At 25.4% G+C, this 24,999-nt stretch overlaps 2 protein-coding genes across 9 annotated transcripts in view; both read right to left on the reverse strand.

Moving 5' to 3' along the window:
• Positions 1-10,477, reverse strand: part of LOC135931180 (signal peptide peptidase-like 2A) — a 35,635-nt gene extending 25,158 nt beyond the window's left edge. For 4 of the 6 annotated variants that reach the window (XM_065468103.1, XM_065468104.1, XM_065468102.1 and 1 more), the window contains exons 1-3: positions 10,389-10,477; positions 10,204-10,305; positions 9,737-9,967 (exon numbers count right to left, since the gene is read on the reverse strand). In XM_065468103.1, the coding sequence (XP_065324175.1) occupies positions 9,737-9,967; positions 10,204-10,305; positions 10,389-10,436 (381 nt within the window). In that variant the 5' untranslated portion in view covers positions 10,437-10,477. Of the gene's footprint in view, positions 1-9,217; positions 9,419-9,736; positions 9,968-10,203; positions 10,306-10,388 lie in introns of those variants that run through there. The other 2 variants (XM_065468105.1, XM_065468107.1) reach the window with 2 other exon arrangements.
• Positions 10,478-15,606: 5,129 nt separating this feature from the next.
• LOC135923693 (AP-1 complex subunit sigma-1A-like) lies at positions 15,607-24,138 on the reverse strand. Of its 3 annotated transcripts, none has more exons than XM_065458608.1 (5): positions 24,047-24,138; positions 23,825-24,003; positions 23,670-23,778; positions 23,487-23,624; positions 15,607-15,673 (listed from the first exon to the last, which is right to left on the reverse strand). In XM_065458608.1, exons 1-5 carry the CDS (start codon positions 24,047-24,049, stop codon positions 15,635-15,637), a joined length of 468 nt encoding a protein of 155 aa, XP_065314680.1. In that variant the 5' UTR covers positions 24,050-24,138; the 3' UTR covers positions 15,607-15,634. The 3 variants fall into 3 exon arrangements, with proteins under 3 accessions (XP_065314680.1, XP_065314672.1, XP_065314664.1); XM_065458600.1 differs by lacking the exon at positions 15,607-15,673 and adding an exon at positions 19,023-19,500; XM_065458592.1 differs by lacking the exon at positions 15,607-15,673 and adding an exon at positions 19,526-19,725.
• Positions 24,139-24,999: the final 861 nt, after the last annotated feature.

The raw sequence follows: 24,999 nt of genomic DNA on the forward strand, positions 1-24,999 counted from the left end.
TTGTGCTTTTGCTTACTAGCATTCTTATTAAAATATATTATAGTGATATATTTGGGAATAACTCAAAATATATTTTAAAGTATGCAATGCTTCCTTGACGTTTCTTGGATGATTATCTACTAGAATTAATCTTTCATATCAAGATTTTTAAAAAAATGGGCTGGAATATTGAATCTAATAATGTATCTATTTCTGATATTTCTCCGAGGTACTCAAAATAAAATCTTCTTGAAGTATACTTCATAAAAAAAATTATATTTCTTCCAAATATTTTATAAATAATTTGCATTTTTTGGCAATAAGGGGATTTGTCTTCCTGTTCTTCTCCTCGTGGATTACGCGCCTGTATAAATTTTATAATAAAATAATTTAACCATGTTCACATCATATTTTTAGAGATATCTCAATTGGTCACATAATTGAGTAATTACTCTATCTTTAATAGCCTTAGTCAATCTTTAGCTAGCGAAACCTAATTATTAGCTCATCGTGGAAAATATAGATAAACTTTGAAGAAATCATAAATAAATTATCTCGCGTCTCTATGCCTAGCGGATTTTCCTAGTGGATGCGCATTTGATAGAGCCTAATTAGACTATTTCCAGCCATTACACAACTATGGTCATACTAGGGTTGAAAAAAATCCGCACGACATTTTATCACGCGATACTTTATCACGACGATTTATCACTCAGTTATTAACGCGACACTTTATCAAATGACAGTTGAATAAGCGACAACAATCCTGATATACTTAAAACTTAATATAATATATTTGAAAAGTTAAATCTTGATAATATCTGATTTTATGACATTTCCGTTTAAATTTCTATTTAAAAAATTTTAATTAATTTTTTATATATTATTATATTGAAAAAAACGAATATTTTAATTTTCATGAGTATAATTTTTTTAACTTAATTATTATCTTATCTAAGGAAACAGGAGACACAAGCAATAAGATTGATTTCAATTTATACTTTTTATTAGTAAATAAATCAATAAATCACGAGTAAAAAATATAAATTATTTATAAAATATTTAATTGCATGAAATATGGGCAAGAGCTTTTAAAAATGTTAAAGAATCCAATAGTCCATAATTCGAAACACATACCTGAAATCGTTTTTTAATATCTTCATCTTTCTTTGAGAGGTGCGGTGTTGTCCCCATTATGACTTGAAGATATAGGGCCGTATGTTTTTGCATATCCTTTTGAATCCCATCTAAAAAATTCCAAAGCGTTGGGTGAGAACATTGGTATAGGGATTAAATTCCAAAATGCCACCCTTCAATACAATTTATTGTTTGAGCGACACTTTCTAAGGTCGAAGTGTTTGTTCCATAATCTTACAAGAGAGGAGCTGCAAAATTATTTCATTGCCTATAAATATATGAATTTACAACAAAAAAAATATTTTTTTACTGGAATTTCTACGTCCTAGGATATAGGTCTTCTCAAAGTAGGAAATAAGCTCAGATAAGCCATTCAATTCTCCAAATATTTCTGCCAAGGTATCAAATGAATTTCCAACATCATTCTCTGGGACATATGCAAGGGCCGATAAATACCTGTATACAATCGAAAGTCACCATTAGACTCATATTTCTTTTAATCCCAAATAATTTATTTTTCTAATAACGCTGTTTTAGATGAAAATAACATCCAAGGATATCTGCGAGTAGGTACCATCACATATCCATATATCCGATCTTGATAATCCTTCGATTAGTTCGTTCGTGCTCAACATTATAAATCTTAAATTATCATTCCCAGTATCCCTTTAACATTCTGGATATATGAAGTGAGATCAGTCGGGATTAGAGGCAATATAATGGTTGAGCTTGATTTTTTATGCCGTTGTAATGATTAATAAAGGGCTAACTTCTTTGGCATAACCATCAATGTATTATTATCATAATTTAATTATGTAGTTGCGAGGACCAACGAAGGACTAGAATACCCACTTAATTTTGATTTCATTTCTGATATAGCTTTTAGGGCATTAGATTTGAAAATGTTACCTTCATGATTATGATCAAGGGGACTTCTTAGAATATCATTAAATTCTGTTGTTATAAAAGAATTGCATTTTTGAGATCTATTTTTGGCGCACCTCCAGCATATTGATTTATATTTATCTGTTCTAAATTTCGTATATTCATAATTTTGATATTTGATATAAGAGGGTAGGTTTAATTTTTAATGTAACAAATTCTAACATTATAATTAATAAAAATATTCGTTAATATATAATAATATAGAAAATTGAGCTGTAGATAAAAAAAAATGATTATATTTATGGATAATTACAAAACCTTAATTCTTAAATTATAAATCATTGTGAAAATACGATTGACTTAAAAAATATCAATAGATAAATACATTTTTTGAAAAATTTTAAGAAATAAGTTTTTATTTTTAATATAATAATAAACATCCACACTTCAATTTTCTTATTTATAATTTTTAAGTGTCGCGTGATAAATTGTAGTATGAGAAAGTGTCATCGTGATAAAGTGTCAAGATAAAATGACGTGTGATAATGTGACTAAGTGATAATATGTCGTCGTGATAAAGTGTCCTCATGATACAGGGTTGCAGGTGTTTTATTTGGTAATACATTAAAAACAAAAACTATTAAGGTATAATAAATAAGTTTGAAGTGTTTTAAAAACAGAACATTTATGTATTAGGAAAAAATAGTTTAAGTGAATATTTTTTCAAAATTTTTATAAACCTTATTTAATAATCGGAAGAAATTTGAAAATTAAAATATTTTAAATAAATGTAAATGCCATTCTTTTTTTTTATAGAAATTCGCCAATCGGATGAACAAAATATAAAAATTAACAACCCAATAAAGAATAGTTTACAAACCCAAAAATAAATATATTTTTTAAAATTTAGAAAATATAAATTTCAAATATCTTTTTACTTCAAATATAGTTGAATATTTTATTTTGTATATATTATAATAATCTATAATTACTGTTGTAAACAAACGCGTTCAAAATGAACGCGTTCGTGAACCAAGTTTGTTTTTTTGAAAAATATAATGAACGGCGTTCCTTTTGTTTTTGACGAACTTTGAACGTGAACGCGTTCCTTTTTTATGATGAACGCGTTCGAATTTAACGTTCGTTCAATTTTAAAAATATTTTAATTTTTTAATCGGCTGTGAATTTTTTTAACACATAGTTTATTAATTTGAATATTATTGTTTATATTTTAATTTAATTTATTAGCATAAGCATGGATATTATTATTTAATCCTCATAATCTGATTCTGAAAATCCAAAATCAGATGAATTATCATTACTATGGCCAAATATGATAAATGTTTTACATTAACATCCTATATTGAAGGAACTAATCCAATACTTACCAAGTGTAAAATGTGGCCAAAAAGTATTATATTGTCAAAATCTTCAGGTTCCAATTTAAAACGACATTTGATTTTAATATTAATTATTTGATTTTATATGATATAACTAAGTTAAATCATTAAATTTGAAGAAATGATGCATTTAAGATATTTGACCCCAACAATAACGATAGTTATTTTAAAATTAAAAAAATTAGTGGCCTCAAATATGGTCAACTATTGATAGACGCGGTATTAAATGGGATTAAAAGGCATTAAACCTAATACTCTCAATTAATTACATATATTTTATTTTTTTAAAGATTTGAACATATAAATAAGGATCAATATGTTCTTTCTGCAATTATACATCCAGCATTCAAACTTTAATGGCCATGGATAAAACTTCCACAGAACAAACTTATTAAAAATAAACTTATAGCGTCATTGAAAAAAATGGTATGAAAACACTAGAGAACTGTTAATTTGGAGATCCCTTTTTTTTGTCGAGAGTAGAGAATGGATTGGAGGAGGATAACTTATCTCAATTTTTTGCAAATAACAAAACAATAAGTTTTCAATTAATTCTCCACGTTAAAAGAGCTGTTTATTAAGTATAATACCGCAATCCCCTCATCTGCCCCTGTAGAGCGCGTTTTTAGTATAGCTAATGCCATATTAACTGCCAAGTGTTCCTGTCTATCAGATCAATATTTTGAAAACAATTGTTATTAAAATTTAATAAGAAAAATTTTTTATAAATAAAAATATCTTTTTATTCGCTATATTATATTATATTTATAATTATATTATCAAAATAATATATTATTTTTTAACATGGCTAAAATATATTGTATTAAAAAATATAGGTTTATTTATATTAAATTTAATTTTAAACGCGTTCCTTTTTTTAAAACATAAACTTGAACGTGAACGCGTTCGATTTTTGTCAATGAACGTTGAACGCGTTCGATTTTTTTAGAAATGTTTACATCACTAATAATTACAAGAAGCACAATATTATAATTTACATAATGATTTAATTTTGTGAGAAAATATTATATTTTAAAATTGTATTCTCGTTTAGTTTTAAGTGTTCCGAAATTGGCATCTTTATTTTTATATAAATAGAGAAAAGATAAAAATATATTTAAAATATAGTAAAATTTATATCCTTTAATTGATTGGTTGTCCCCGATAACCAAGTTCAAAAAACTCATGCATATGATTATAAAAGTTTGTAAAATCGTACGGTATGTACCAATTTAATATCGAAGAAACATTATTTACGATTTGATCTCTATTGTTTAGCCTTGAAATTTTTATTTTTCAAAAATTTCTTCCGATTATTTTTTTTTTAAATTAAAATAAGGTTTAAAAAATTTTGAAAAAATATTCACTTAAACTATTTTTTTATTAATACATAAATGAGGTATTTCTATTTTTTAAATACTTCAAACTTATTTATTATACCACTTAATAGTCTTTGTTTTTAATCTATCACCAAATAAAACACAAACACCTGCAACCCTGTAAAGTGTCGCCGTGATAAAATGTGGCATGACAATGTGACGCGTGATAAAGTCACTCCAAATCAAAAAATCATGATTATATTTAGAAAAATAAAAAATATCGATTAATTTTTTGATTTAAATCAAATTTAATAATAAAACCAAAAAGAATAAATAGTATACTAGGTAGGTACTTACTGGGCAAGGTTGCCAGATCAAAAATTGATTAAATTTTTTATTATGAGGGAGAAATTTGAAAATTGCGGGAGAAGCCGCGGCCTACGGCCGAGTTTGTAAAATGGCTTAGTTACTCCCCTCCCCCATTATTATAATTAATTTAGGATTCTATTGAGCCTCCTATTAACAAAGTCAATAACGTTTTGTAATATTTTTCAAAATAGGTAATAGAGAATACATGCTCGCATATTTTTTTCAAAGTAGGGATTGGTTATTACGAAAAAATTACACCCATTTCTCCAATGCTTTTAGACCATTTTTTAGAGTATTCTAAAGAATCATAAAAAATAAAATCAATTGTTTTAATATATTTATCAAATTACAAAATCCATCAATGGATGGTTTTTGTTTTAAGGTTTTAATATTTACACATTAGTGTATAGAATTATTAAAGATTAACATAGCTGTAACATAATTTTGTGAATCTTTATTAACTAAAATTATTTGGATTGCAATAGCATATTAACACCATATTGATTTACTAGATGTAAAACCATGGCTTAATATGCTTCCGCCAATTCACTTGCGAAAAATTCTTTCAAAATATTTAAATAGCTTTTATAATTTCCATTTAAAAAATTTCTTTCTAAAGGTTCATGATATTTTAAAAATCTATCAATGGCAGGGGTGATAATCAGAGACATGGCATAATAACTCGCATCCATATCATACGTGGTGCCTGTGCTTGACATTTGTTGAAATAGGAATTAATTAATAATTGTTTCTTCATAATTCACAAATATTAAAGAGTTATGCAATGCTATGTGAAAGAAAGAAAGAAAGAAAGAAAGAAAGAAAGAAAGAAAGAAAGAAAGAAAGAAAGAAAGAAAAAATGGTTATAATGGTAATAAATTGCTGAGCAATAATAAATAATTATCTTATAGAAATAAGTTCGATATTATTTATTAAGTTATGTATTTAAATAAATATGATGATAATTTGATTAAGAGAAAAGAGATGCAATCTCAAGGAAATATATCCAGTCCAGATAAAATCTGCCTATCCTAATTCCTAAAATTAAGCAACATAAACACATGGTATGATGTTGTGTTATTGGGTCATTCCACGTCAAATCGATCACGATTCGGCCGACCCTTTTTAAAATTGTTAAAGATTTCTGGAATTATTTAGTTTAGAAAATGAGAAAGCCGTTTATTTTAGCTCGCTAGCACACCTGGTTCCTGAGATATAGGGACTCAAATGTGCAAAAAAAGAGCGACTTTGGAATATGTAAAATTTTTAAAATGCTTATATCTCAAAAACTATTTATAGTAAGATAATATATCAAAATCAAATTGTTGGTAAAAAAATCTCTAAAGAGCTATCAAAAAACAATAAAAATTGGCGCCAATTTGAGGCGTTAACTTCCGGTTTACCTAATTTGCTTTACCTGTGTTTTTAAACAAAAAAGGGAGTTTGTTTTCGAAATATTTTTTTTGCTTTTTATTTAGACTCCTTTGCTAAAAATATATACGATATCAAAACCTTGGCGACGCTATCAACTCCAAAAATTGATGAAAAAAATAGATGGCGCATTATGAAATTACGGATTATGGTTGAAATTTTGCTGCTAACTTATCAATAACCGGATATTTTCGCTTTTTTCTAAAAAATTTCGAATTTCTATTAAATATACTAATTAAACCGAGGAGCAGAGTTGGCATATTCCCATTAGACACTTAATAATGTAACAAATTTCTAATAATAAATATCTTTCATATATTTTTTTTAATTTTTAAGATATTTAGAATTTCATAGAATTTTTTATCATTTGATGAAGATAATGGTATAAGTTTAGTCTTTTAAACTTTTTTTTACTCTAGATATTTTTTTCTTCGAATATTTCTTTTCATATAAGCGTTTTCTTTAGATTCCCCATTTGATTGTAGGGATATATTAATGTTATCAATAGCCTCTTGATTAATATATGAGGGGGAGAATCAATATCTACATTGTCATTTGAAGTATAAGGAATGTTTGCTGATTTTTGTGGCATGAAGAGCATATTAACATATCTAAATTGAATGGTAAATTTTTTTGGGTCATCCAGGGTAAAATCTTTCTTAGATTCTCGCGATAAAAAGCATGTCTCTGTAGATAAAATGGGTTGCAAAATTTTATTATTTGGTACGTCATCTGTGATATAGAATAAAATTTTAATTGATCTGCACCTAGAATATATGTTTTTGCACTCTCCAAATCCAGAATGTTATTGGTAGACAGACGATAAAATAATAAGCAGAAACAGGTTTAATTATTTAAAATTAATCTGAACGGACAAGTTAAAAATATTACGCAAAAAGAGATCGTTTTAAACAGTTTATTTTGTAAAATATAATCGATAATATGCCTAATAAAATATTCGTTTTTACTGCAGCTGTTTTACATCATCGAGCTAATAAGTCATTCGCTATAGTAGCAAAGTAGAGATCTAAAAAATGTAAAACATTTTAAGGATAGTGGGAGGATGGGGGGGGGCAGAACTGAAAAATTTATCACATTTCTTATAAACGTATCAATATTTTCATTTTCCCTAAGAATAATATTTTTCAACTATTAGCGCCATCTACTTTTTTCTTTAAATTTTGGTAAAAATGTTTATTTCGGAAAAGTCGATAGCGTCGCCAAGGTTTTGACATCGTATATATATTTATAAAAGGTTTCTAAATAAAAAGCTAAATAAAAATTTTGAAAACAAACTCCCTTTTTTGCTTAAAAATACAGGTAAAGCAATTTAGGTAAACATGATGTTAAAAGTCTATAATGGCGCCAATATTTATTATTCTTTGTTAGCCCATTAGAGAATTTCTTTACCTACAAAATGATATATTATAATTTTTTTACTATAAATAGTTTTTGAGATATAAGCATTTTAAAAATTTTACAGATTCCAAAGTGGCTCTTTTTTGTACCTTTGAGCCCCTATATCTCAAGAACAAGGTGTGCTAGAGAGCTAAAATAAACGGCATTCTCATTTATATACCTATCTAAATAATTCCAGAAATTTTGAACAATTTTAAAAGGGGTCGGCCGAGCCTTTTTTGATCGATTTAAATAAAACATATTAGGAAAAAGGAAATTGACAAACTAGACGTTTTTTTAAAAAAATTTAAAATTAACTAGATGGGGGAAGCCCTGGCAACCCTGTTCCTGGGACGAATTTATAAATTGAAGAGGATATTATTATTAAATCTGTTTTCTTGTGTTATGAACAAACAATTGTTAAATAATAAGAAAAATTAAATTGACTACATTTACAATAATTTAATAATACATTCTGATTGTTAGTTTATAATTTATAATCTAAACTTTTTATTTTTTTTCAATGTTTCATTATTATAAATTTAACAATTCTTAATTGGTATTGGTCATCATTCTGGAACTAATTTTGAGAGATCCATCGACAGTAAAGATGATAAAATTAAACAAATATGGATTTTGATTTTAAAACGACCTTAATAAAATATCATTCTTGTAAAATTGATTATTATTTTGCATTTATAGAAAAAGGAATAAGAAAATATAATTGTAACAATAAAAGTATTTAATATAATGAATAGTAATATCAGCTTCTTAAATATTAGATTGAAAATTTTCTAACTACATTTAAGACATGTATAATAGAATCATATTGCTTGATAATCGAAATCCTATTTGTTACTAAGTCACCTCTTTGCAAAATAATTGTTCACAAAGAACTGAAGTTGTCTGGATGGCAACATGAACTCTAGCTAGTATAGATTGAATTAACAATGGAATCTATTATTAATGGGCATGCTTTAACATATGTTTGATCATGTGGAGTTATAGGTTAAAACATAACATTTAAATAATTTTATCATAGTATAAATTTACTTTGTAAATTTATTGAAAAGTCTAAATTAAATTGTAGATTTGTTTAGGAATAGAACTTATATAGATGCTCAATTATCTTAAATATTTATATTTTTGATAATTATAAAAAGATAATCGAAATTTTTTTTAGGTACGACCAAGTTGGTTCAGCTCAAAACGTAGTCCAAAAATTGAATGGTTGACTTTCTCTAATTTAAATAATAATGAAAAGGAGCAAAAACAAAATCGTCTTTTTTTAAATGTAACCTGGTCAAATTTGCAATAAGCAACCCTAAAATGCTCCAATAAAATTGTAGGGAAAAGGCATTTAAAAGTTTTCCCTTTCTTCTGGATGCTTATTGAGCTTGGCATGCCCAGTTTGTATGCAATCTGTTACCCAAAACTGAAAAGTTACAGTTTGAGTGTCACATATGTTTTTAATTTATCGTATGCCTAAGAAATAACTTTCTTGTGAGATGGGAGGGGGGGGGGTTAATAAAAATATAATGATTCATGGTTAACATATAATAATATATTAAACAAAAACCATTTTATGTCTTAGACTAAGGTAGACCAGTTTGACAATATATGGATGAACTCAGGGTGGACTCTAAGAGAATGTATCAGATTTAGTTAGATTGGATCTTGACTGGGCATAGGTGGGATTAAATCGATTTGTATTTGAAAAAATTAGGAGTTTAACACTACATCATCACCCTACCCTATTCTAATTCTAAGTGTATAACATAAATATATATATATAATAATATAATAATATATAATTACAATATTGTTTGATGGGTAAACCACTAACAAATTAGTCATTTTGAATTTTCCATATAAATTGATTAGTCTTTTGACCAATCTACAATTACCGCGGTTTAACACAATCATAGTATTTAAATTGATTCCGATGTTAGCAGCCATGCCTGTATCCTTGATAACTTGATTAATATCCAATAAATTAGAAGATGAGCAACCATCATCTGGTGTGAGATCTATCAGGGTATAGGTGTCCTAAATGAAAAGGATTAGATTCAGTCATTATTATAATAAAGTATAAGCTAATTATATTAAGATGTGCATGATTTAATATTTTATTTTGATTTATAGAAACATGCTATGTACACCCCCCCCCCACTCAATCTACTGGTAACCATTTATAGTATTGACCCTAAATGTTGCTGATGCTAAAACATATCATGCATTTTTAGAGTTGGGGCGTTTTCATACTTTTCTAAAATTAATTTTACTTTTTGGTGATTCGAATTTAGAGAAGTGTATTGTCGATTATAGGCTACACATTTATTATTTGCATTTTTAAGGTCCTTTAATATAGCTATATCTGTAAGTATCTAAATTACAATAACAAATAATAAATATTTAAATATCTATAAATTCTACTAAATATTAATATTTCTATTCTAAATTTAGGTACCTGAGTACATGAATAAACAAATATTGATAACGATAACGAATACTTCATATTTTAATGTATGAAAACATATGATTGACCCTTTATTTAAACGTATCAGGTCAATTCAGAGAAACTTTTATCGCGAATGTCGTTTATCGCGAAGGAATTTTATAGCGAAGGTAATATCGCGAAACCATATCCGCAAATCCCCCGACCTGTCAAAATCTAGTCATTTGACTGGTCAATTGACTGACTTGCTAACCCTAGCCAAAATTGATTGATAAATTTATATTAAGTAATCAGACCATTGGCGTACGCAGCGGGGAGGACAAAAAATGCAGATGCCGGATTATATTTTTCAAAAATATTATTGTTAATATTAATTTATATTTGCTAATATTTATTACAATCTCATATATATATATTTAATTACATTTATTTATCACATTCATTACTAAGTTATTTTATCAATTAATTTCGATTTCAAGTTTTCCTTGGCATAATTTACCTATTATTTAAAATTTTTAGTGGCGTAATATTTATCTAAATCTCTAGTCAAATAATAATTATCTCTGAAACTCCTTGTCTAACAGGGAGAAAGAAATTGCAAGCTTGTCCAACGAGATCGAGTCTCCGCCATCAAGCCGTAACAGCTTTTATGGAGTTAGAAGAGCCGCTTATTAATGCTATTACTGAAATATCACAATGGCTTGAAAGAAATATTTCCTCAGAAGCAAAATTATTTTCAAAACTTATTCCAAATTTGTTTTCTCATTAGAATGTATTATTTAATTATACAACTACTTTATGTAATACTTTTCAAAAACATAACATTGACTTGATTAAGATGATGAGAATAGCGGAGAGCATTTTATTAGAACTCAAGGAAATTAGAGCTAAGGTTGATGAAGAATTTCATATTTTATATGTTATTGTTGAGTCAAAAGTAGAGGTATACGAGTTTAATATTTGTTCCCTCGACTTGCAGCAAGCAAGCTTATCGTCAAAACATTAATATAGGATCAGTAGAAGAGTATTATAAAACAAATGTCGCCTCTCCCAACCTTTTTCATATGGTGATAGAAAAAAATATAAATATTTGTTAGATTTTTATCAAGAAGATGTTAAAATATCTTATATTGCCTTATTAGCTGAATAACTATGATTTAAAGATTAACTATGGTTGATACAGTCCCAAAAAATGCTATGGATGCTTTGCATTATTTCAAACACATTTTAGATTATACTCCCAATGTATTAAAATGGTTATATATATATATTAGCAGCTCTTTAGTAAATTAATGAGAGAACATTCTCTTTTTTAAGAAGAATAAGGACATGGCCCAGATTTTTTTTTTTAATTTTTTCCGGCCCGGCTTTTTTGAAAATAAAATTTTCAGGCCCGGCCCGAATTTTTTTAAAAAAAATTATATTTATTTTTATTTTTATAGCTAATAATGGCGATTTCAAATATTTGGTTTTAAAATATACAGCTCGGCCCGGATATTTTTCTAAAAAAATTTTCAGGCCCGGCTTGGGTGTTTTTTTTAAAAAAAATTACGGGCCCCGCCCGTGTATATTTAAAAAAAATTAAAATATGGTCCAGCTCGGGGGCTGGGCCTGCAAGTCTGTGAACATACCTATGAAATACAAAATGTGAAAGTAGATTGAATGATTTGAATCTTTTGAATATTCATAGGCATTTAACGCCAAGCAAGAATAGATAATTGAAAAATTAGCTCAAAACATACAAAATAATTATTCCTAGGAAACTTTTTGTGTATTAATTTATATTTCCAACATTTAAATTTTTTATACTTTATATATTTTAAAAGCTCAAAAAATTCAAATTTCAATTTTGGGTCATTTAAGTGATTCATCCGTGGGTTATATTCAATTTATATTTTATAATTCACATTTATTTTATAGTTTTTCTATGCCGGTTTATATATATAATTTTTTTAATTCACATTAGTTTAAAATTGTGTATTAGAAAAGTTAATAGTTCTAATAAATTTATGCTTAGTATTTTTAATTAACAGTAATATTTCTTAAAAAAATTTAATATCCCCACCCCCCAGACCAAATTCCTGCGTACGCGCCTGAATCAGACAATAAATAGGAATGCTACCCAGATATCAATTTCGCCAGTAAATATCAAGATTTAACTAATAAACTCAATGATTAATATATTGATAAAACTGAGTTCCTTGTGCGCGATTATTATAAAATAAGAACTTCGAAGAAAAGGATAGGATAGCGAAAAAAGTGTATTTCAATAACAAATTTTATAAACCAGATCTAAGTTTATTAATCATTATATAAATTTTTTAAGGTTAAAAGAAAATTACAAACTATGTGAATTAAAAAAATATTATTCAAATAATATAATCATAAAAAAATGATTCAAAATAAATTAGTCATTATTAGCAATTATTGCGATATTAAATTCTCTATAATTTCTTCGCGATATATGTTTCACGAAATAATTGTCGCTACATTGTCTTCGCGATTTGAGTTTCGCGATAATAACTTCGCTATAAAATATTCGCGGTAATGTATTCGCTTCAAATGTTTCGCTATAAAATTTTCGCGATTATTGATTCGCTATAAAAGTATCGCGGTGATGTATTCGCTTTAAAGATTTCGCGATAAAGGTTTCGCTATAAAAAATTCGCGATATTGTATTCGCGGTAATGTACTCGCTATAAAGGTTTCGCGATAAAGGTTTCGCGATAAAGGTTTCGCTATAAAAAATTCGCGATATTTGTTTTGCGATTTTGCATTCGCGGAATAGTATTCGCTATTATGGATTCACGATAAAAGTTTCGCTATAAAATCCATTCGCGATAAACGACATTCGCGAAAAAGTGTTTCGCGATAAAAGTTTCGCTGAATTGACATGGAACCTTAAGTGAAATTCCGTTTGTCACTCTAGCGATAAAAAAATTTATACTATTTTACTACCTGAAAAATCTATATACTTCTAGACACCAATTGTCATTGCCAAAGTAATATATATTTGGTGTAAATTTTTTAATTACATTTTAAATATTAAAGGTTGAGTATAGTTTTGTTCGAAACCAGATTTGGGTCAATTTCTTAATACAGCCCGATTAAATTTTAGCCATTATGTAACCTGCAGATTTAGCGAATTGATGCTATTTTCCAAATTTCAAAGCTTACATGATTCTATTTTGGCTAAATCTTACTTAAGCAGTTTTTAAAAACGACCCAAATCGGGCTTTTAACAACACTAGTTGGGAAACTAAATATGAATCACTTTTTTAAAAATAAATAAAGAGAAAATTTTAAAAATATGTTCTGTCAATTTTACAAGTATTGTTTTAAAAATAAATCTCCTCTATTCCAAAAATGTATGTTATATTACTTTTAAATAGATAATTTGAAGGAGATAAACAAAAGTTTACAATTTTTTAAAATAATAACTATAATTAAAAATATTTTTATATTAAAAAAGGTAAAATTCAAAACTTTTATTTACAAAATGTAATATAGCCAAAGGCCTCTAGTTGATCATCCTAAATATATCCAATAAAATCTATGCGGAAAAAAAATCTATTAGTACTTCCTTTCTAGAAAATTTGGCTACGTTTATGGAAGAAATTAATTTATTTTTTACTTTCTTTCTTTTTTTTAGAAAAAGATAAACACCAACTTCTCAAAATTTGAAAAAAGAAGCGAAACGATTCATCCCTTTGGACGTAACAATTGCAAATACATGGCGGAAATTTTTATGTTAAAAATAAAAAACTTATTGTAGAAAGAGGATGAGTCAAAATTGATTGTCCAATTTATCATTCATTTCAACTGCATAAAATATAATTAAAAAATGAAAAATATAACAAGAACTTTTAAAATTTAGTAGTTTAGCATTTTATTCAAAAACAATTCCACTTAGTTATTTATCTTAAAATTTTGCATAGTTAGATCAATAATAACGAAAGTATACTTCATGCTTATTCACCGATTAGTACCAATAAAATATAATAATCTAGATTAGCGATTGATATCTCCAAAATTCAATTAAAAGTATAGATGCCATATCGGGATATCTAATTTATAGGGATTCGGAATCTCTTAATTAAAAATCATTTACTTAGGTCGATTTTTAATTTTAAAAAAATTGACCAGAAATAAATTCCAGCATATATACATTAAAAAACTACCCTGTGAATATCAGGCAATAAAAAAGTTTCTTAATATATATTAATTATATAAATATTTTATTGCAAAATTGTTTGAAATTAATGATGCGGCTACTCTATACATGCAATGATAGATTAGATTTTTGGTCAAATCAAATTTTCAATTTAAAATTGAGGGATCACAAAAAAACCATAGTACATACTCCATTACGACTTTTTTACAATAGATATCATTGTGTGGTATGCACGTGAATTAATTAGTTAAAAAAATATTCATAAATGAAACGATAAATATCCTGTCTATGCAAACCATAAAATGGTTTCTGCAGCTGATTACTATAATTGTTGTAGTTTCTGTTTTTACATATATTTTATGTACTACTTGTATTTTGATAAAATAATTACTTTTAACAGATGTATTAATTTCGATAGAGCTGATTGATTATATTTATTACATTTAAAAGAAATTGTAAAGATCACTTTATTATTAGTGGATTTTTATTATGTTTTAGTATATTTTAAAAGAATAAAAAGAGAAAAAGAATATCATTGCAAATAAATCATAGAGTATAGCCATCAGAGGCTATACTCCTAAATTTAAAATAAAATATCTATCGTTTCTTCAATGTTTAACAATGGGTTTTTCTTAAATTTTTTACAATTACTTAAGATAGACTTATAATAAAAAAATCGTCAATATAAGCTAGTATAAATTAGTGTAAGAAAATTATTTCTAAAATTAAAATATTAACTTGTATATAATTGTAAAAAAATTTTAACTTCTAAGTGTAGGAAAATCTGTTTTAAAATTATAATTTAACTTTAGAATAATTGGGATAAAATTTATATTTTTTTACGTTCATAGTATAATTTGTTTTAATGTTCGGTATTTGATATAATTTAAGTTAATTTTTCCAAGACAAAATAATTATTTCTATTAAATAAGTAGACTAATAAAAAAATAATATATACATAGATTGATAATTAAATTAATATTAATCATGTTTCAGAGACTTTCTATTTAATCTAAATCCATCATGTTTCAGAGACTTTCTATTTAATCTAAATCCATCATGTTTCAGAGACTTTCTATTTAATCTAAATCCATTTAAAACTCCTCGTGAATCCGAACCGAACCTGTTTTGGGGAAATAGTTTCATATATTTTTTTAAATTTAATGAGGAAATGTTGGAACAAAAGATCTTCTGAATTATGATTCAATAATAATCAATATTTATGTAATTATAATGTATTCTGCCTTATTATTATTTGAAAAAATATTCATTTGTAATTTAGATTTTGAAGATTCATTTTTTTACCTAAATCTAATTTCCCACCCTTCACATCATTATACAGCCTAAGTTTCGCCCACCGAATGTCATTACTAACTCACACCCCCCCCCCAGAAAATAATGTCAAAATCATAATTGTTTTAAAAGCTTAAAAATGTGTTGGCGGTGAAGCGGTCAAAAGAAAGTAAACATTTTCGAATCAACTAGTAATTTCTTTTTATGGTTTTACTCCCTTTGCACAAAACTAAAAACCTGGGTTTATACCATCCCCACTGATCCTTTGCGTTGTTCAATTCATAGGAAAAGATTCGGCGCTAACAGAACCGGCTATAAATGGTTTGCTCAAATTTTGGCCCAAGATGTACTCGCTTAAAGAAGTTAAATCTCTCGAGTTGAAATAAATTTTGAACATAATTGAACCGGATGAATTTATAAAAATTTAAGCTACTCTATTCAATCAATTGCTAAATGTATATCCAGTTCGAATTTCCAAGTTGCAGAAAGAGCCTCATATTAACTGGTCAGTGATAATGTTAGCACCATAATGCCGCTCATATTCGTTAGATTCTATAAACAACGACTTTTAGCATCCCGCGTATCACAACGAAAAAGTTCCGGATTGTGTATCGGATAACATAGAAAGTTTTCATTCTTTCGATATAAATAACGCTTGAGATGTTGACAAAAATAGAGTAGTTACATCAAACTCGAAATACAAAATTCCCCTATAAGCTCTAACCATTGTAGTAAAGAATTAAAAAAATCTATACTATTGAAACAACTTTTCAAGGAGCCCTCTTGGAAAAAATATTTGAAGCCTCTACCCTTATTAATTTTTTTAAAATGACATAATTTATATAAATATATTTCGTACAATATTTCAAAGTTGTTGCCAAATTACTCACCCCGTGAAATTAACTATAGAGAAGGATAATAATCTGATGTTAATGAACATGCGATCAAGTTATTAACGAATAAAATGATAATTAATTTAATTTCTAATGCCTAATCAATTTAATTTCTAATGCCTAATCAATATGTATGACAAAGAGTTTTTCTTAGTTTCTTCATAAGGCAGCGATTTTTTGACAATTAGTTCAGTCAAACTTGCAATTGAGAAACCTTTTACAAGCAATTCACCTTGTTAATCACATCAACTGTCAGATTGCATTGATAAATTTTATTAAAAACATATTAATAATTATTCTGTGTAATAATAATTCGATTCCAATTTAATAAAACGAATAATTTACTATTCGAAAAAAAATGAATAATTTACTATTTGATTCAACTTAATTCATTCGTTCTGAATAGCCCTCGTAATAAGTAAGGATTAATGATATCGCATAATTTATTTAATTTATTTTTATTTAAAAAAATAAAATTGATATTTCATCATGGTAATTAGAGTAAACATGAATTTAGGTTTATTTTTGAAAATGTAAACTTTTTAAGATTTATAATAAATATAAACATATAGAAAGAAAAGTAAATATTTCACTATAAAAATTCCCAGAGGAAGGTGAGGATTCATAGCTGAGTGTAGTTCAAGTGAATAAAATTCCTTTATAAACTTTGATTTGATAGAAAGAAAGGTCTCGGTTGAATTTTAAATTTTCAAATGGTGAAGTTCTGTCTATACAACAAAATCACAAATTAAACGACTAAGGCAAGAAAATCTGTGGAAACTTGTTATCAATAGATAACAAAAGGGAGCACATTGCTGCCTTTCCATATATAAAAATATGCCAAGATTTAAAAATGGCTTAAAGTTAATGTAGAGAAAGCAAATGTAAAATACCAGGCTAAAAATATTATAAAAAATTGCCCTTAATTGTTTTACCAATTTTCTCATAAAATTTTTTATCTTATCAATAAAAAAAATTTATAACTATTTTGCCTTAAATGTATGGTATATTAAAATTAACAAACCCAAAATCTCTTTAAAAAAGGTGGGAAAAAATAAGAAATATATAAAATGTTCTTCAAAATAAAAAATCTTTAATATGAAGATATTTTGGAGGATACTAAAACATAATTATTGATCAAATTATATCTAATATTTCAAATCTTTTGTGATTCTTATGCATAAAAAATCTTTCATGAAAAATCACAAATTTTTTAATATTTTGATCAAAATTTTAGACGAAAAATATCATCACTAAGAATTTGAAGATGTTTTTTTAAACTTTGATTTTACATAGATAAACAGAAAATGATAATCCTTCGTTTTTTAAATTTGTTAAAGTATAAAGTACTTCATGCAATAGAGTTAAAAATTAATTTCATTTTTAATATTATATTTTAAAACTTTTTTTTTGTTTATAAAGTTAGCAAGATATTTATTTAGGCCTGATATTATATTAAAATTGAAATGTATTATGTAAAATCAATCACATTAATAAATTTATAAAATTATATTATTTAATATATTACATTTATAAAATATTATATTATCTGTGACAATATATAATATATTGACAATTTTATTTTTTATCATACTAATTAATAGATATTTAACTTTCATATAATGTCCATTTGTTATAACAAACAATTATTTCTCATCTTATGAAATATGGAGTATCAAATACATTATATAATATAATCTTACTATATGGCCAAATTTTATTCAGTAAAATGGATAATTTGTAAATATAAAAAATGATTTTAGACCATTATAAAGTTAATTTTAAAAAATGTATAGCCATCCATATTTAACATACTCATACCGCCATAGGTGGGTGCATCCAGGAAGTTTTCCCTTATTTTTTTAAAAAATGGCTTTTTTTCTAAAAATTATATTCGTTATTTAAAAAAGTTATTAATTTTTCCTAATTTCTCTTTCAAATTCTTCTCTATAATGATAAATTATATATTTGAAGGAAAGAGGGAGTGTATTGGAGAAATTTTTTATTAGCTTAAAATGATATTTACAAGAACAGGCAAATTTGCTATGGAGGGGGGATTATGTCTTCCTTGATTACGAGCCTCCATACCCTATAAATCAACATTAATTTTTGTTATTACAATTATTCATAAATATTTTTAGGAGAAAAGGACACTAATTTTGGTTATGAATGCTTTTACTTTTTTTAATAACAGATTAAATTTATTTAAAAATTCATGTGTTAATAAGAGGGAAATAATTTTTAGAATGGTCGTATTTGATAATTGGTAGTGAAATTTGTTCAGAAAATATATTGATCCATTTATTTTAATTAAAATTAATCCATATAAATTACAATTCACCATAACATATAAATATATTTAAATATTACACATATTAATTCAATATAAAGGTTGCAAATAATGATTATTTTGGGGTGTGAGAAAAATCTATAAATGTGGCAAGATTTTTATAAACAAAAAGAATCAAATTATAAATAAAATAAATTAAACAATATATTATTATTGTATTTTTGATGATATAATCATTTTGAAGAGATCAAAATAAGGATAATTGAATGAAGAATACTGGACAAATTTTGGTTTTTTATATTTAATTGTTACAAAAAAGTTGGAAAATGCAAGACATTTATAACATAAATATGGACTCAATAAATAAATATGAGTAAAATAATTATGCAGGACATGGACATATAAAACAAGTAACACAAGCGTTTAAAATTAACCTATCGTATTATCTTCAAATAAATTCAACGAATTTTCTTCCTTTTTAGAAAAAAATAATAAAAAATGTAATTATAATTTTTTGAGCGTTTAGAGTAATACTATAATTATATGGTTTTTTTTAATGCATTTACATTGGTAGAACCTCGAGATTTAATTGACGTTTTCATTTTAAAAAAAAGTTAATACGTTTATAAAAAAGTAATAATTAATATATAGTTATCATATCAATCCTAGTTCTTTAAGAGTTTCATCTAATCTTTCATCCTATTATATTAAGATAAAAAAAAGTATAAGCATTATTATATTGTTTTGGAAGATTAGCCAAGATTAAAATATAAATAATCTTAGCTGAATATGCATATTATTTTTAAATTTACATTTAATTTGGTATCAAAGTTTAATAAACTAATTAAAACAAGATGGGGGGAATAATAAAATTAAGAATTCTTGATAAAACACTCCAATAATAAAATAAAGTATCAAATTTGATTGTTTTTATAATAACTAAATTAAATAAGCAAGTATTAAAGGTAATGATAAATATCTAATCATTTTTATATCATCTATTTTTGAAATGGATGGATCTTATGGTGTAAACACATAAATTTATATTATGCAAGAAAATAAATTAAACAAATTGTTGGAAAAATGCTGAGGAAAAACCGTCTCTCTGGAAGTGGCCTTAAATATATTAAGAAAGTATATTCTTTAAATAAAATATAAAAATTTATATTTACATGTGTAAAACTAACGCCAATATTTTTAAAATTTTGATTACTAAAAATCAAATGATTTATAACTTATACAAATTATATATGTGAAATTTATCATGTTTTCTATATTATAGATTATAGTGTCATAAATATTTGTTTATATAATATAATATTCATCCATCTTTTCAAATTATTGATAATTAATAATATCATATAAGTTTTAATACTTATTTAATAAATAATATAATTGTTTAATCTACAAGCAAGAACATTTATCACTGTGGTTATTAGGGTTATTTGTAGTGCTGTGCTGATATTAAATATCGGATCGGGCCGATACCTGTAAGAAACCGATTCGATCTTTTTACTTTTCTTTTTTTTTGTTATTTTATGTTATGTATATTTATTTTACATTATTATAATATTTTCTAAATAATTTTTTTAAATTTTATTTCTTTTTTAAAAATTTATAATATTTTAAAAGTTTTTTTTTATAAAAAAAGAAAGGAACACCCAAAGTTTTATTTATTTTAAATCTTTTTAAATAACGCCAATTTTTTTATTTCTACTTTAAATAAAAGAATTTTTTTAAATATGATATCTGAATTATGGAAATATTCACAAATGACAAAGATAATTTTGCAAAATGCGTTATCTGCGGAATCATCTGAGTCTGCCTTAAGTACGGCAGGAGATATAGATATTCCATATCGTAGAAGCTTATTCCCAGAAAATCTAAAGGCTCTCATATTTATTAAAAAAATCTAATATATTATAATTTTATATATTAAATATTACAATTTTTTAATTCCAACATAAAATGGATATATTATTAAATATATATTTTTTTATTATAGTCTTAATTGTAGAAATAAAATAATTAAATTAAATTCATAATTCGATTTTTTGCATAAAAAATATTGATTTCTTAATTACATTTGATTCAAACGGGGGTGATTAAAAATCAGTAAAAATATCGGATCGGGGTTGAAGCAATATCGGAAATATCGGATCGGATCGGTGAAAAATATGTGGATCGGCAAAGCCCTAGTTATTTGGAATCATTCCATCAATTAGTGATCTGCATTGGACAAAATTTTTCAAGCCCACTAAGGTCCAAAATTTTTTCAAAAAATTTGTGATCCCAGTTTGTTGCTAAAGAAAAAATTTTAATTTGACCCAATTCATGTTTTTTCAATATAGTTTTACACTAAACATAATTGAGTTTTGATATTTTTATAAATAAATAAAAAATATTTGTACCTTGTTTCTTGCAAAAATTTTAAAATGTATCAATTTCATATCAAAATTTAAGCACACTCGCCAAAATTTTTTTAAAAAATATTAGGCCCAATCTAGCTTGAACTGAATCATTTAAAAAAAAAAATAGGATTCAGGCTGGGCCTACATTTGCAGATTTCTAATATCAATGAATACTTCCTGTTATTCAAAACTTACCCAGATATTAATATGGTCAAATTATCACATTAGAAATATATAAAGATATTACCTATAATATTTATTTAAATTATATCAAGTAACTACTGCACTGATATTACATTTTTTTTATATAAAAGAAATTATATTTTATTTATAAATTTAAAAAAATGATAAAACACTAAAATATTAAAACAAGTGTATAAAAATATATAAAATTACTAAATAAAATAAAATATATATTATAGATATCGGAGGCTCTAAATGAGCTTAATTTAATAATGAATATGTACCTAAAAAACAAGTATAATTGTGTTTAAAAATTTCTAGTTGAAGTTTTTGTTTGAGAAATATAGATTCCCGGTATTCGTTTGTTATATTTAATTTTTTTTATTTTCCTTGCAAGTTAAAGGGTTTGAATTAAATGATGAAGGAAAAATAAGGGATTTCCTGTTAGACCAGGTGGTACAGATTAAACTGTCAGATCTGAGGCCATCCTGTAATGAAAGGTAGGTTGGTTGGTTTGGGATGTTGGATATTTTAGCTTTTTAAAAGTGTTATGGATGATTTTATTAATTGCTTTATGCCAGAGATGGCTACCTTGGCTGTGGGTGCAATTAAGGCTATGTTGTGTTAGGTTGAAAGGAAGTTGCATTGGTGGAAAGTGTGTTAGTATTAGATCGGTATCAATATTGGACTTTTAAAAAAATATTGGATAGGCCAATATTTTTTAAAAATTTAACCAATACTGAATATATAATGCAAAATATTTTTATACATATTTTCTATTTTGTTTTTGAACTAACTTTCCCTCATAATAAATATTCACAACTTCCATAAAGAAAGTGTGAAGGAAGGTAAAACTTAATAAAAAAATTTTTAATTGTTATTTGTTTTTGTTTATTCCATTATTCATATTAAGAAAGAACTAAAGGTAAATAAATAAGTAAACTTGAATCTCTTAACTTTATAAAGAAAAATATCCAATACTATAATTTAATTATTAATCATTTTTTCAATATTATATTATTTTATTAATTGATATTTATTTTGTTTTTACTTTTTATTCAAATAATGATAAATAGTAATAAACAGAAAATTGAATATAGTATGTTAGAATATAAATTTATAATTATTTATATTAAGACTAAAATAGACAAGTAAAAATTCTGATCATCATTTAGAAAACTAATATTAAATAGTATATATTATTATTCTAGGCCTATAACTTAATAAAATAATGCATTATTTATTCTATACCTAATTACTAACATTAATCTACAATTTAATTACAGATAAGATATATTTTAAAAATTTTAAAAGATCTGTTTTTAATTATAAGAGTGAAAAGTAAATGTTTTGATTAAAACACTTTTAAAAAGTATATACCAATTTTTATTATTTATCTTATTTTATATAAAATAATGACAAAAAAATCAATGTAAATATTGGTATTATAATGGGGCCATTTGGGATAAATTTATGCATATATCGAATCAGATTGGTGAGAAAATTGTGGATTGGTAAAGCCTACAAATAATTAATTTTATAAAAATAATCAAATAGGTTTTCTTTTCTTTATACAAAAAAAAAAGCTTTAAACTAAACAGTTTATGCTATTATAATGAAAACATAACATTAACATACTAAGTTTTATAACAATAAACAATGTTTTTAAATAGTCCCCCATGTCAAAAAAAAAGATATGGGTATATTTTGTATTGTTTTTAGCTAGTATATTTAAATATATGCAATTCAATATTAATTAGTAAGGCATTATTATGGTGATATTAGAAAAATAAAATGAAGTATTTATATAGCAATTAAATCCCGAGGTTAGTATTTGTGAGTGTTAGCAAAAAATATTTAGAATACTTCTTGTAGAACATCTTCCTCAGTTATGGCCTTTAAAATGCATTTTTTACTGGTTTCTTGCATTTCTCCTCCTAATAACAATTCATCGAGCATAAAATAGGCTTTTTCAAAATTAAAAATTATATCCAATTCACACACCTAAATTATTAAAAAACATAATTCATAAAAAAGATAATAGCTTACACTTCCAAAATATTTGTCCAACAATTCAACATATCTATGAATAACTTCTAAACAAAGTAATTCATTATCATTTTGTTCTATTGCACAACAAAAATAAAGACTAGCATATCTATGTAATATTTAAATAAATATTTTAAATCATTTATTTTATGAACCTTTTATAAACTATTTTTAAATCCTTCCAATCCAAAAAATTACACATCTTTGGCTTTCGCGCTATAATAAGCATCATCAATTCTTTCAAAATTTTTCTTTTATCTTTATCCGATTTCGCAATATACCATTTTTGCAATCGCACCTTACCTTGACGGCTAAACAACAGCATAAAATTCATCTAAATAAAAAGAAATGGAATTATAATCCTAAAAAATTATTACCATTTGCACTAATGGTTATTCATAATTTCGATTTCAAATGTGATTGACATAAAGATTTTTTTGATAAATATAAGCGAGAAGCTATATATATATAAATAAGTAAACCATAAGGTCAATATTTTGAAGTGGTAATTATTTTGGATGATACATCTACAACAACTTCTTGGATATAACTCATGAGATAATAAATCAAATAATTGCAGTAATTAAAATAATTCAGAAAAATAACATTTAATTGGTGGAAAGTCAAGATTATATTTATAAAAATAGAACCAGATAAAGGCTTAAAAAAGCAAAACTAAAGCCCATCAATAAAATTTATAGAGAAGAATGGCAACCAAATCCCTACTAGGAAAATACTAGATATGTTTCTAGTAGACTGGTTTCTATTTTTAGAGATTTGGATAGAAATGTGAAAATTAAAATTCTATATTCCTATTTTCCTATACAGTCATTGGCGTACGCAGCGGGGAGGGGGGGGCAGGGTGACAAATCCTCCCCCAAAGCCAAAAAATGCAGATGCCGGATATATTTTTCAAAAATATTATTGTTTATATTAATTTATATTTGTTAATATTTATTCGTATTTCATATTAAATATATATTATATTACATTTATTATCACATTCATAAGTTATTTTATCAATTAATTTCGATTTCAAGTTTTCCGGCGTAATATTTACTTATTATTTTCAAATTTTTATTGGCGTAATATTTATCTACCATTTTCAAATTTCTAGTCAAATAATAATTATTTCTGAAACTTCTGGTCCAACAGGGAAAAAGAAATTGCAACCTTGTCCAACGAGATAGAGCCTCTTCCATCAAGCACTAACAGCTATTAAGGAGTTTAAAGGAAAGTATTTGACTTTACGAAACTATTTAAATTAATTCTTTTTAAAATCAAAATTATTTATTATTATTATTATTATTATTATTATTATTATATCTTA

Source organism: Gordionus sp. m RMFG-2023, chromosome 1 (genome assembly GCF_954871325.1).
Source record: "Gordionus sp. m RMFG-2023 chromosome 1, tfGorSpeb1-WG-v2, whole genome shotgun sequence".
Lineage (NCBI taxonomy): Eukaryota > Metazoa > Nematomorpha > Gordioida > Chordodea > Parachordodidae > Gordionus > Gordionus sp. m RMFG-2023.

Excerpts from the sequence above, each read along its gene's own strand:
- LOC135923693 (XM_065458600.1), bottom strand. Across the intron at positions 23,779-23,824 it reads TTAAAAATAGTTTATAAAAG|ATATGCTAGTCTTTATTTTT; the intron begins GTTCATAAAATA and ends AATATTACATAG. Across the intron at positions 23,625-23,669 it reads TGGACAAATATTTTGGAAGT|GTGTGTGAATTGGATATAAT; the intron begins GTAAGCTATTAT and ends TTAATAATTTAG.